Below are 12985 nucleotides of genomic sequence, written 5' to 3' on the forward strand. Positions count from 1 at the left end.
CATTAAAAAATTATTTCAGGAGAAAACTGAGACAAGATTAATTCAGCTCATTCATTTATCTACAACTACAAGAAATCTTTATTGGTGCTTGAGAATTGGTAGACACATAGAATTATTAATAGTGTGGCATTTTTATTACCTGTGTTGAAAATGCCTGTATATTGATCAGCTGTGGCTCAGAGAAGAACTGCTGGTCACTAATTTTCAGGGAAAAGTAACCTTTCCTAAAAGAAATTCCAAAGAAGAAATGAGAAAATGCAACCATTAAATTAGTCATTAGAATGACAATGATTAAAAACATTTCCAGGCTATGTGCATGAATGTATTTGGATCAAACCACTACAGTAATATAACATTCATACTATAAATAAAAATGACCAGATAAATACGAACCTAGTGAAATGCAGACAAAACTATTGTGTGTTCTTAGATCTCATTGTAACAATTATATAATTTTTTTCCTATTTTTCTAAATTGAATCTATAAAAGGTTGAAAATCAGTTTTGGGGCCAAGAAAGGTTAATAATATATTGTAGGCTAATGGAAAATAAAACTAAAGAATGAAAAAGGCATCTTTCAAAACCTTTGAGTAGATCTCAATGAGTCCCTACTCCCTGCAAACCCTCTTGCCACGTCCTACCCAATTCATATGAGTGGGTCCCGAATAACAATATTTGCAATGCTTTCATTACATAACTCTATCCAGCTCCCTGTCCAGCCACACACATGCAACATTTCATGTAGACTTGACTAGGGAAGGATGTCTGATTATTGACTATTGGGAAACCATAGTGTGGATGAGGATGTGGAGGAAGCCGGTTTGTAGGAGAGAGGTCAATGAAGCCTATGAGCCAAGACACAGAGACAAGAGAAAGAACCGAGTCCTGCTTCCTGGTCCTGGTTCTAGCTTCCAGGCTGGCCCTGGGGCCCATTGCCCTTGATGTGTTTGAGATCTAGGCCACACCTGCAATGTTACAACACACCTTACTATTTCCTTAATCTAGTTCAAGTTGACTTCCTTTACTTACAACCAAAGAATCCTAATTAAGAAAACAAAAATAAAGCTCACTCTCTGTTGTGGTTTGTACTTCTCATAAAGAGTGTTGTTTCAACAGCTTCAGAGACTACTAGAAGGAAAGGTAGGAGTTGCCCGCTTCAAGCCAAATCAAGCACAGAACTCACTGTGGCCTGATAAGACATAATTAATGTATATGAGAGGTTTGAATCCTGGTCTATGGTAGGACCACTGTTTTCAAAGTTCTTTAAAAGGTATTCTTGGAATTAACTATCAATACATGAAAGAATGTGGATGGATCTCAAAAGCATTACAGCAAAAGCCAGAAACAAAAGATTACATACTTGCTGATTCCATTCACATGACATTTCAAAAAGGGCAAAACTACAAGAGTGAAAACAGATCAGTGTTTACCAGGAGCTGGGGAAGGTCGTGACTGTAAATGGAGTTTTGGGGGTTTTATGCCTTGAGTGTGGTTGTGTTCTCAAGACTGAAAGATAGTACACATTTGTTAACACTCATAGAACAGTAATTTAAAATAGGAAATTTTATTAAATGCAAACTGTACCTCAGAAAACTTAATTTAAAAAAGTTTGCTGTATTCCCTCCAATTTTATTTTTCCCTTCATTTTCTGCCCCATTTAAATCCTGCTCCTCTCCATCCCCACTTGCAGCTTTCAAGAGAATACAAATGATGGGAACAACAAAAAGGGCTAGTTACTCCCAACCTTCTGGGGGAAAATGATTTTTTGTTGGCAGTGAGCTTCCAATAACTGTGCTCAGCATCTCAGCAATGGAACTTATCTCGTCTCCTATGACTATATTTACAATCTGTCTCGTACTCCACAGGAGCATTCCAACCCTAGAGAAATGCAATCCTAAAGAATTCCGGTCCTAAAGAATCAGGGTCAGTGTTTGCATGGGGGAAAACAAAACCACAAACCTGTGTGGCAGGTTGTGTCTTTTGTTCTTGTATCATTCGGAGACATACCATTTCCTTTTTTCATGAGTTTCTGCCAAGCCTGTTTCTTTTACGATTCCTCTCATCCTTTCTTTTGTTTAAATTTTTAGATAAAGAAAATCCAATGTTAAATGTGTACCCCAAAAAGGTGCTAAAAATTCCCTAAAAATAGTTGCCATTCTTTGTCCTGTTTATGGGTACAAAGCTGACTCTGTGAGGAAATAGATGATGAGAGATTAAAAAGGTAAGCTTAGAGAAACAAGAGGGTTTTCACTTTGGTTGTCTTTGAAGCTTTAAGTACTTTATACACATTTCACAAGTGATTCCAAGACAAACAACTACAGGTGTGTGTGTGTGTGAGATATGCAAACATTTAACTATACTTGCAGCAAAAGGAATGCAGGAGATGGAGCATGAGTTTGACGGGTGATTCTATAGCATCAAGTACTAGAGTTTTAAGCACCGTTTATAGCAATACTTCTGCATGCCCATGGAGATGGAAGCATGCCCATTATTCCTACTATTATTAAGACAGAAATCATAGTGGCTAAAGGCATGGGCTGTGGAATCAGAAAGCCTTGGGTTGGAGTCGGAGCTGTGCATCATAGGATGCAAGGCCTTGGGTAAGGTTACTTTATACTCTGAAGGCCTGGAGACTGGGAATACAAATATACAGAACTTACATAAAGTAGTTAACACGGTGCCTGGCTAATAGCTAGTGTTCAGTGAATGTTACTTGCTCTTATTTCTGTAAGAGTTTCTTTGCTCACCAGTTCTCAACTGCAAGTGGAGAAAGTGCCATTTGCTTTTCTCCCCACCTATGTCCTAGCCCAAACCTTAAACAAAATCTCAAGTTTAGTGGTGACAGTAGAAAATATTCACTGTTTCCTTATCACTATTCCCTGGGTATCAACTCCTTGTTTACAAATAAACTAGTCTGAATTTCCTGCACTAACGAAGCAGAGCAGGGTGAAGGATAATCCAAGAGGTTAATCTTTGGGGTGCATTCTCTGATTTCTGCTTAGTGGAATTACTCTGCTAATTACATGGCTATATTTGCTTGGGTTAGTGTTAACATTCAATTGCATTCCTGAAGCATATGTCAGCTGGGGCGGGGAAGACAGCCAGAAGTATGCTAGACATCAGAGGAAAACTGGATCAGGCTTAACTATTAACCACAATTAATCCCATAAAGTGGATAATGGAAAGTAAACTGTGACTCTTTGTTTCCTTCTAACTCTGAAATTCTAAGACCCATACAAACACCTTGAAAAGCGTGCACTCCATCCTCCAGCCACTCCCTTCTCCCAGTATATTACACTAATGTTGAAGAAGCAGCTGGAGCATCTGGGTGTATAACTAGTTTTGTTTCTGCTGGGCCAGAAAGCTGGGTAATTGTACTAGGATCTTTCCTGTCACATCAGAGAATTACCCATAATTATGTGATAAAATGAAAATGCCTCTAACAGAAGCACACTCTCTGAGCAATTACAGGGAAATGATGACAGGCAGCTGAAAGCATTTGGCACTTGTGGAGTATGGATCTTTCTCAGAGGAGAAGGGGATAACTGTGGAGAAAAGGGGAGTTTGGGGGGATGAGGGAGGTGCAAAGCGCTGGTGGAAAGGAGGCAGGAGGAAAACAATGGAACACGGAGTCACCTGGGCTTTTCTTTGCTGTGCACAAAGCGCACTTTTTTCTCATTCACATCCTTCCAGCTAAAATGGCCAGCCTTGTCGAGTTGCACCTCTTTCCCATTCCTCGAGAGCACTAGTTGCCCGTTGGTGGGCGTGCTCACAACATGGAACAGGAGGTCTTCGACCCTGCCATCCTGGTCTTGGACGTTCAGGAGGGAAAAATCCAGTGGCTTCATTAAACCAATGGCCAGGGTGAGAGAACCATTCACATGAAGACCAGGAGTGTGTGTTCTGCCTGGAAAACATGGATCCAAAGGTCAGGCTTGGTAATTCACAAATTAGAGGTATGTGTGTATTTAAAGAAATAGGCTTGCAATGTTCATTCAGAGAGCTACAAAGATGAGGCTCTAGGCTACTGTCCACCATAAGCTTCCTTCTAATCCAGTGGTTCTCACTGTGGATGCACAGGGAAAGAACACAGGCTCTTTTACAGGGGTAGGGAGTGTCCAGCCCGAGGACCAAATAAGAAATCATTTGGCCTGGCCCTGCCTAGGCATTAGGGGTGAGTTAATTAAAGGTTTGACCAAATATCGCAGGCTAATTTTTAAGTTGATAATTTTGTATGGCCCACGAATGATGATATAAATATCCAAATGGCCTTTGGCAGAAAACAGGTTCCCCATCCCTGTGTTAAACTATAAAACTCCTAGAAGAAAAGAAGGAGTAAATCTTTGTGAACTTGAATTAGGCAATGCTTTCTTAGCTATAACACAGAAAGCACATGTGACAAAAGAAAAAAATAGATATATTAGACATCATTAAACTAAAAAAAAAAATGTTGTGCTTCACCAGGACACCAGCAAGAAAGTGAAAAGACAGCCCACAGAATGAGATAAAATATTTACAAGTCAGATATCCCTGAAACTGAACTTGAATCCAGAATATGTAAAGGACTCTTCCAATGCAGTAAATACAACCCAATTTTAAAATAAGCAAAGAATTTGAATAAGCATTTCCCCAAAGAAGGTATAAAAAGGCCAATAAGCACAACGAAAAGGTGCTCAACATCATTAACAATCAGGAAAATGCGAATTAAAACCACAAAATGATGCCACTTCACACCCACTAGGAATGATGGTAAAACCTGTTCCTGAGGATGTGGAGAAATTAGAACCCTCATCTATTGCTGGTAGGAATGTAAAGCAGTGTAGCTACTTGGGAAAACAGTCTTGTAGTTCCTCAGATAATTAAACATAGAGCTACTATCATATGACCCACCAATTTTGCTCTTGGACATATCCTCAAGAGAATTAAAAACATATATCCACACAAAAACTTCTACACAAATGTTCATAGCAGCACTATTCATAATAGGTAAAAAGTGGAAACAAGCCAAATGTTCAACTGATGAAGGAATAAAAAAGTGGTATATCCACATAATGGAATATTATTCAAGCATAAAAAAAGAAATGATATACTGATACATGTTACAAATGGAGAAACTTTGAAAACGTTATGCCAAGTGGAAGAAGCCAGACATTAAAGGCCACATATTGTATGACTCCATTTATGTGAAATGTCCAAAATAGGCAAATTCGTACAGACAGAAAGTAGATCAGTGGTAGCCAGCGGCTGTGGTGAAGGAGTGATGGGGAAAGACTCCTAATTGTTACTAAATTTCTCTTTAGGGTAAGTAAAGTGTCTTGGAATTAGATAGTGGTGATGGATGCATAACTTTGTGAATATACTAAAAATATACGAAATATCGCTGCATTGTATACTTTAAAGGGTGAATTTCATGGTATGGGAATTATATTCAATAATAATAGCAGTAAAGAATCACATAGGGATCTTTAAAACAATACTGATACTTGAGCTCCACCACCAGAGATCTTGACTTACATGTTCTGGGGTGGGCCCTTCATGATTTTACAAACTCCCAGGCAATCAATCCCAGTAGGCTCCAGGGTTGAGAACCACAATCCTAAGACATTTGTCATATCTGGCCATCAGACCCACCAAGGGCAAGAAAAGAGGTAAGTGTTTAATACCAATGCTAGAATAGTACCAGTTAACCTCCATTGAAGTAGGATTATCAATGGCTTATATTCAGAATTCATGTGAAATATACACACTTTGTTTAAAAGTTTTACAATCTTTGTCCACAGGAAACATATGATGGATAAATTAGGATTTCTGACCATTCTGTCTCCTGCGAGTTGTTTTGCCTGGACTTGAAGGTAGGCCAGACAGAACAGTTAGCGATGCCAACTTTCAGGGGGACTTCTTCTATTGTAAGATTACTAATGAAGGTGAGAGTAATTCACATTTGCACATTGACTTGTATTACATCCCAAGAGGAACAAGCTGACTCTCAAGTACTTGTTGTTTTTAGAAGGATCCCAATAAAATAAGCCAAAGATACTTTTTCTCATGTGAAGTTTTAATATCTTTAGAGGTCAGAAATACAGAGATGGAAAATATAACTGACTGCATGCATTAAAGTATGCCTCCTGTTATTGATAAAGGATACGCAAAGCCAAGGAATGCCCAGCTATAACAGAACTCCCAAGTTTTATTCCCCTCTAAAACTTTTGAGGTTGAAAATTAAGACAATTTAAATTTTGCTTCTCTTTGTTATATAAAGTGTTCATTGATATTTTGGACAAGACTAGCTCCACCTTTTTAACTTGTTATCTCATTCTTTTTTTAAAAAAATATATTTTTATTGATTTCAGAGAGGAAGGGAGAGGGAGAGAGAGATAGAAACATCAATGATGAGAGCGAATTATTGATTGGCCGCCTCCTTCACGCCCCACACTGGGGATTGAGCCCTAACCCGGGCATGTGCCCATGACCAGAATTGAACCTGGGACCCCTCAGTCCACAGGCCAATGCTCTATCCACTGAGCCAAACCAGCTAGGACTGTTACCTCATTCTTAATGGCAAACAATATGGCTTGAAATCTATTTGCTTCAAATGTATGAACCTAATGGGGCAAGCTCCTCACACTATTCATTATTTATTTATAAGTTATCTCCAGCATGTGCACAAAGGATGCACCATTGCATCCTGCCATTATCAGCTCTACAAGTTTATATAAATATAAATAACCTACATCTATATAAGTATATATGCAATTTTCTGCAACGTAGTTGTAATTCAGGAACATAAGTAAGTTTTATGCCAAATTTCTGATCTGACAGTTGACTTTCTATTTATTTATTTATTTATCCTCACCCGAGGATATTTTCCCATTGATTTTTAGAGAGAGTGGAAGGGAGAGAGAGAAACATGAATGTGAGAGACACAACGACTGGTTGCCTACCACACACGCCCCAATGGGGGCTGAGGATTGAACCTGCAACTAAAGTACATGCCCTGCACCAGGAATAAACCTAGGATCTTGATCTGCAGGGCAACGCTCTAGCCACTGAGCAACCGGCAAGTGCACAGTTCACTTTTTAAAAAGATTGCTTCTTTTTCTTCTCTAAAAAGTTTAGAAGTTGAGTTTTCCCAAGCTCTCGCGTTCTATAAAGATTTCCTTATTCCTAGCGGCACCGGTGTTTTCCCCAGGAATGGGAATCCTGCGTTTTATACCACATGAGTCCACTGCATGTGCACACACAGCCTCTGCATGTGGAAACTGCAGGTGAACTCATCAGCCACCAGTGGAGAAGTACTTACCAGCACAGGTTTCGTTAGATGAGTGGGCAGAGAAGCCAGGAACACAGTTGGAGACGCAAAGGCCACTTTTCAGAGAGAACCCATGGTCACAGCGGTGACACCGGCTTCTGTGGCTGCACTGCAAGCACCTCCGAGGGCAGGCTATTGAAGAGAGGACACACTAAATGATGCACAACAGAGGCACGGGCACCCAGCCAGGGCCACCGTGGTAAAGCAAAGAAGAGTGAGAGCACAAGGGCACATGGCCACCAACTGCAGCAAAAGAGAATTCCAACAGTCTCTTACAGAATTTCACAGAGAGCTGATCAGCCGTTGGAAGGGAAGTGATAGGGAGGAGCACTCTTGCCTTATACACTGTGATCTGAAAATGTTTCACATAAATGAATTGTTTAGAAGTTAACATATTGACTTGTAAGAGAGGCAGTTTATAGTGATTCAGAGCATAGGCCTTTTCTGGGTACCGTTCCTCCGCTACCACTTACCGGCTGCCAAACATGGGTAAGTTCCTCTAACAATCTGTGGTGCAAGTTTCTTTTTTAAAAAAATGGGGAAACTGATAGCACCTAATACAAATGATTGTTGGGAGGAATGCATGTGCTATGTACGTCGTGAGTAGAACAGTGCCTGGCACACAAAAGGGCTCAATCGCCCTACAACTATCACTGCTACTCTCCTCTTTTTTTTTAATTATTATTATTTTAAATGCAATAGGTGATCAAGCTATTTAAAGGACCATAGATGATTTCTCTGGGTCAAGTTAATAATCTAGAATTATTTTTCTGCTTCGGTAAAGAAGATTTTGTTAGAGAAATGCAGCACAGTACAGTTTAAAAGGCACTGGATTAGAACAAAACAACTTGGGTTTAATATTTTATTTTATGTTGCCCTGTTTAATACTCTTAGCCTCTTTGATTTTCCTGTGTGTGTGTGTGTGTGTGTGTGTTGTTGTTGCTGTTGTTGTTGTTTTCACTTGCAAAACAGGATTCATAGTGCCTGCCATATTTTACCAGGCCATTGTAAATATCAAATGATACAATGCTGATGAAGGAAATTTGGTGAAGTATAAAATGCTAAGCCTGGGTAATGGCATTACTATTAAATGTCAGGTGTTCATTAAAGTGGGGCAAACAGTACTAAGTTTTGACAGAAATGATGAGAACACACTAAGGAAACTCTCCTCAATAACTCAATAGACAAGGTAATTTAGACTCTGGGCTTAACTTTAGTTTCATAATAAAAGATTAATGTGTCTCACTAAAGTATCTCCAGAAATTCTACTCTTCAAGGATATTATGGCAACTATCAGGATCACTGGTTATTTAGTCTACGCACTGAAAATTCTATGCTCATATCTACAGGGCTGATCCACTCTTAATGGGTATACGTAAGCTTTACATTCCATAAAACATTGGCCTCATTTCCATAAAGACTGTTAGGGAAAATATTGATTTGTGCAAGAGAATTATTGGCCTGCTCTTCTATATTCCATTTAACCAGCAATTGGTGGAGTGCATGGGAAGTCATCAATTGCTTAGGCCAAGCTCCCTGGGTTTTCATGTTACTTCTGATTCCAATTCTCCTTGGTTGCCTGAGGATCAGCACACCTGAATAGCTTGCTCCTTTGTGTTTTTCCAGAGAATTCAGCCTGGTTTCCAAGTTACCTGCACATTTGCGACTGGCATGATCTGCAAAGTATCCCTTCCCGCATTCCTGGACACACTGGGCTCCCAAGAGGAGAAATGGTTCCTCACAGCGGGTACACTCCTGGGGACCTTGGCACTGGAGACAGTGGCTGTCACAGCCTGAAAGACAAGTCAAGTCGACAAGCTTTCCCAGGGGCTCCTGGTCCTGACAGTGAGGCAGTGTTAGACAGCAATGGGCGATATAACCTTGTGGCTGGGCAAAGCTGCAGACAGGAGCAAGGAGTCGAGCTCCTGGTTGAGACTGTCATACTTACCAGCTAGAGGAGAGAACTAGTTACTCCACTTCTCTGAGCCTCGGTGGTCTCTCCTACAAAATGTGGGTGGATGTACTATCCCCCTAGCTCCCTGGGTGAAGATCAAATTAAATAATGGAAAATACTAGGCAAACTAGAAATGAACAGGTATTAGCCATTATTGTTATTAACTAGTCCTTGGCTCTCTGTACCATTTTTGCTGAAATGTCAATCTTTTCCTGACTCACCCAGTCAGTTATCAGAGTCTCTCAACAGTGCTCCTAAGAATGTTTTCTGGGCACTTTGGGTGGGCACTTCAAGGTCTGAAGATCTTGTGGAGTTAAATTGACCAGAGAAAGGTGATGGTGAGATATAAGCTGTATGGAGGGCTGTGGGAAACAGATGGTGAATAATGAGGTCTGTCCATGTACTCAAGGGACCAGAGGACACAGACCTTTCCATCTGGAGTGCAGGCCTGTTCAATTTTTAAGGAAACCCAAAGGTAATGGCCCAAACATACCTGTTTCCATGGCCATACACTCCCATTATTTCCATAGTGCCCTCAAATTTTAGGAAATGTATTTGGGCACCAGAGAAAGGAAAAAGACATTTTCATTATACCAAAGAAAAGTTCTTAGGAAAGAAACCAGAAATTAGATACAAAGCCAGGATGGGAACCAGCCACAGGCTCCTTCTCAGAACAGCACAACGAGAAGAGGCTGAAGCTTGGATGAGCGCAGAGCAGGGGCTCCACACACTTACCCTTGCAGAGGCCCGAGTCCCGGTAGAATGATGGTGCGCACTGCTCCACACAGGTGCTGTCCTGGAGAACGTAGCCATCCATGCACTGCAGGCAGTCTGTCCTCAGAGGCCCGCTGCACGCATTGCAACTCCAATCACACTCTAGAAAGAAAGGCCACGTTAGACCAGCTTCCTTTCTGTCCAGCACCTAATTTATGAGGATACTGCCTGCAGCTGCAAGGGGGAAAGTGAGTCCCACGTAAGAGGTGTCAGACAAGTGAGCTCTAGCGACTCTACTGATAGTAGCCTGGGCACTTCTCTGAGGTTTAGTGTTTCCTAATGATGTTAGACATGAGCGTGTACATGGATCGCTCCTGCTCCTGAGCCTGTTTGTCAGTGGGGCTGCTGAGGAGCCAAGTCAACTCGATCTTATTCCACAAGCCCCCAGTTCTTTATCCCTGAGTCACACATCTTCATGCAAAGCCTGCTGTAGGGAGTGGCCAATTTGCAGACCCCCTCCAAATGCTTGAGAGAGAAAGGATATCAGAGAGTCAACTAAGAATGCATCTGCTATCTCCATGACCAGCCCACACTTCTCTACTTCTCAAAAATAAGGTGCTGACCAACAGAACAGAAAAAACCAACAATGGTAGAGTGAGACAGGGCATGAAGGACCTGTCCAGAATAAAGGGCTTACTGAAGGAACAGACAATCTCATGTAGAGCAGAACCGATTCATTTTCAGGTTCACCCACTCAGCCAGCACCTGCAGGATACTCAGCACTGAGCGAGGGTGTAAAGTGAGAGGTGTAGATCCTGCCTTCAAGGCCCTTATGTTCTAGTGGGTCCCAGACCTAGATGTGGCCCAAATAATCCAGTGGGGTTGTTAGAAACACAGGTGGCCCAGTCGGCATGGCTCAGTGGTTGAATGAGCGTCGATCTATGAACCAGGAGGTCACGGTTCAATCCCTGGTCAGGGCACAGGCCGGGATTGTGGGCTCCATCCCCAGTAGAGGGTATGCAGGAGGCAGCAGATCAATGCTCCTCTCATCATTGATGTTTCTATCTACCTCTCCCTCTCCCTTCCTCTCTGAAGTCAATAAAAACATATTTTAAGAAATAAAAGAAACATAGGTGATCAGGCTCGACATCAGAACTACAGTCAATCTCAGAGGTTGAGGCAAGAAAAACATGTTGCTGCTGCTATTGCTTGTTATTGTGATTACTATAGCTGTCGTTGCTATTGTTTTAATGGCCGAGGCAGTTCGGATACAGTCAGAAAACTCATGTTTGAAAACAAAGTGCTTGCTAATAAGGTATATCCTTCATGCGTGGGAGATGGGACGGCAGAATGGTTAAGGGCTTGGTTTTGAAGTTAGGTAAGTCTTTATGCAAGTTGTGGCTTTGCTGCTTTTTATCTGCATATCTCACATGCCTCCCTTAAACGTTTTAAGCCTGTATCCTTGTCTGTAAAACAGAAATAAGAATCATACCTATTGGTACTTTAATTATAACTAGTGTCTATAGTAGAATTAGAATGGATTGTAGCCCTCAGATGGGGATTTAGTAGTATGCAAAATCTCTGCATGGGAAGATTTGTGGGGTATAATACATTGTTGCGGGTAAGGTGCTCAGATACTTAAAATAATATTTATGAAAAAGGAACTATTAACGGTGCAAAAAATAGTTTCTTTGTTTGTGTGTGTGTTTTTTGTGAGTGTGTGTTTGCATTTTTATCATCTATCTCATCCAGGGTATGGAAAAATATTTGGTTTAATTTAAACAGCTAACTTTGTCAGGGAACTGGTGCTAGAGATACTTTGGAATTCTAAAAATATTTGAGCAGAATTAAAATATAGCATGGGTGAATTAGACTTGAGCCACAATAAATAATTAGGGACACGATGTTCTCTAAATATGGAAATCCTCATCCTTGAAGAGGACTTACAGACTCGAAATGTCTGACGCTTCTTCTCTACAATCGAACTATTCTAATTTCAACAGGAATATTTGAGCATTTTTGGAGCTTAAGCCAAATCAGTGTAACAGAATAATATTGTATGCATTTTGAAATAAATTTTAATATATTTTAACTGGAAAAAAAAGAATCATACCTATTGCATCAGGCTACTGTGAAGACTAAAATAATGAATGTAAAGAACTCAGCATAGTGCCTGACATATGGTAGCAGCTTCCTAAAGGTTTGCTGCTGAACTGTTTATCTTGGAGAAATATCTCCACTCAGTGCTGCCTCAGCCCACCTCCCCTTCCTAAGAAGAAGCTGGGAAAACTGCTCATTAGTCACTTTCCCTCTTCCTTGATGCAATATTTCTAAGTCCCAAGGAAGCAGGTAAACGTGCAAGACAGTACATGTGCTTCCAAGAAGATTTATAAAGTTAATCTCACTCATTTATTTGGCTGAATCAGTCCTGAGGGAAAATGACTAACATAGAGCCTTGAAAACTGCCAGCATGGTTACGAAATCATTTACAACAGGGAGGATTTGTGATAATCTTGTTTTTCACCGCAAACTAACAACCACTGGTTAGGAGGGAAGAAACAGAAAAGCTTCTTTGGTCTCGAGCACAGCAGACCACCTAAGTTGACAACCAAGGAGAATTTCCTGGAATGGATAGTGTGCAATGTTGCAAAGGCTTCAAGCATCCCAAGTTTACCGGTCAGATGTTTGACCTCCATATCTGAGCCCTAGCTTCCCTGGCAGAACTGGTGATAAGAGGGAAATGTGGAATGGAGGAATGGAGAAGGGAAAGAACAAGATCAAGGAAAATCACCCTTGAACTCTGCTTTTCCTCTGGCTGAGCACTGCCATTCAAAGAGCAAAATCCCCTAGAATTCCAACCACTGGAGAACAAAGAAAAAGGCAATTGGTTTTTGACATTATAAACTCCTCGAGGACAGGGACTGTGTCTTCACTCATTTCAGTATGTTAAGCAGAGATGAACAAATCAGATGCAACTCCTGTCCGCATTAAGCATAGAGTCTAGCATTC

General features: G+C 40.9%; 1 protein-coding gene across 1 annotated transcript in view; it reads right to left on the reverse strand.

Annotated features, from left to right (window-relative positions):
• Nucleotides 1-12985, reverse strand: part of FRAS1 (Fraser extracellular matrix complex subunit 1) — a 444205-nt gene that overhangs the window by 150733 nt on the left and 280487 nt on the right. The window contains exons 24-28 of the mRNA XM_070394313.1: nt 9998-10138; nt 8961-9101; nt 7300-7440; nt 3636-3906; nt 140-224 (exon numbers count right to left, since the gene is read on the reverse strand). Of these exons, the coding sequence (XP_070250414.1) occupies nt 140-224; nt 3636-3906; nt 7300-7440; nt 8961-9101; nt 9998-10138 (779 nt within the window). The remainder of the gene's footprint in view (nt 1-139; nt 225-3635; nt 3907-7299; nt 7441-8960; nt 9102-9997; nt 10139-12985) is intronic.

This window comes from Myotis yumanensis, unplaced genomic scaffold (assembly GCF_028538775.1).
Source record: "Myotis yumanensis isolate MYYU_CA2020_CCGP unplaced genomic scaffold, mMyoYum1.0.hap1 SCAF_1, whole genome shotgun sequence".
NCBI classification, from domain to species: Eukaryota; Metazoa; Chordata; class Mammalia; order Chiroptera; family Vespertilionidae; genus Myotis; species Myotis yumanensis.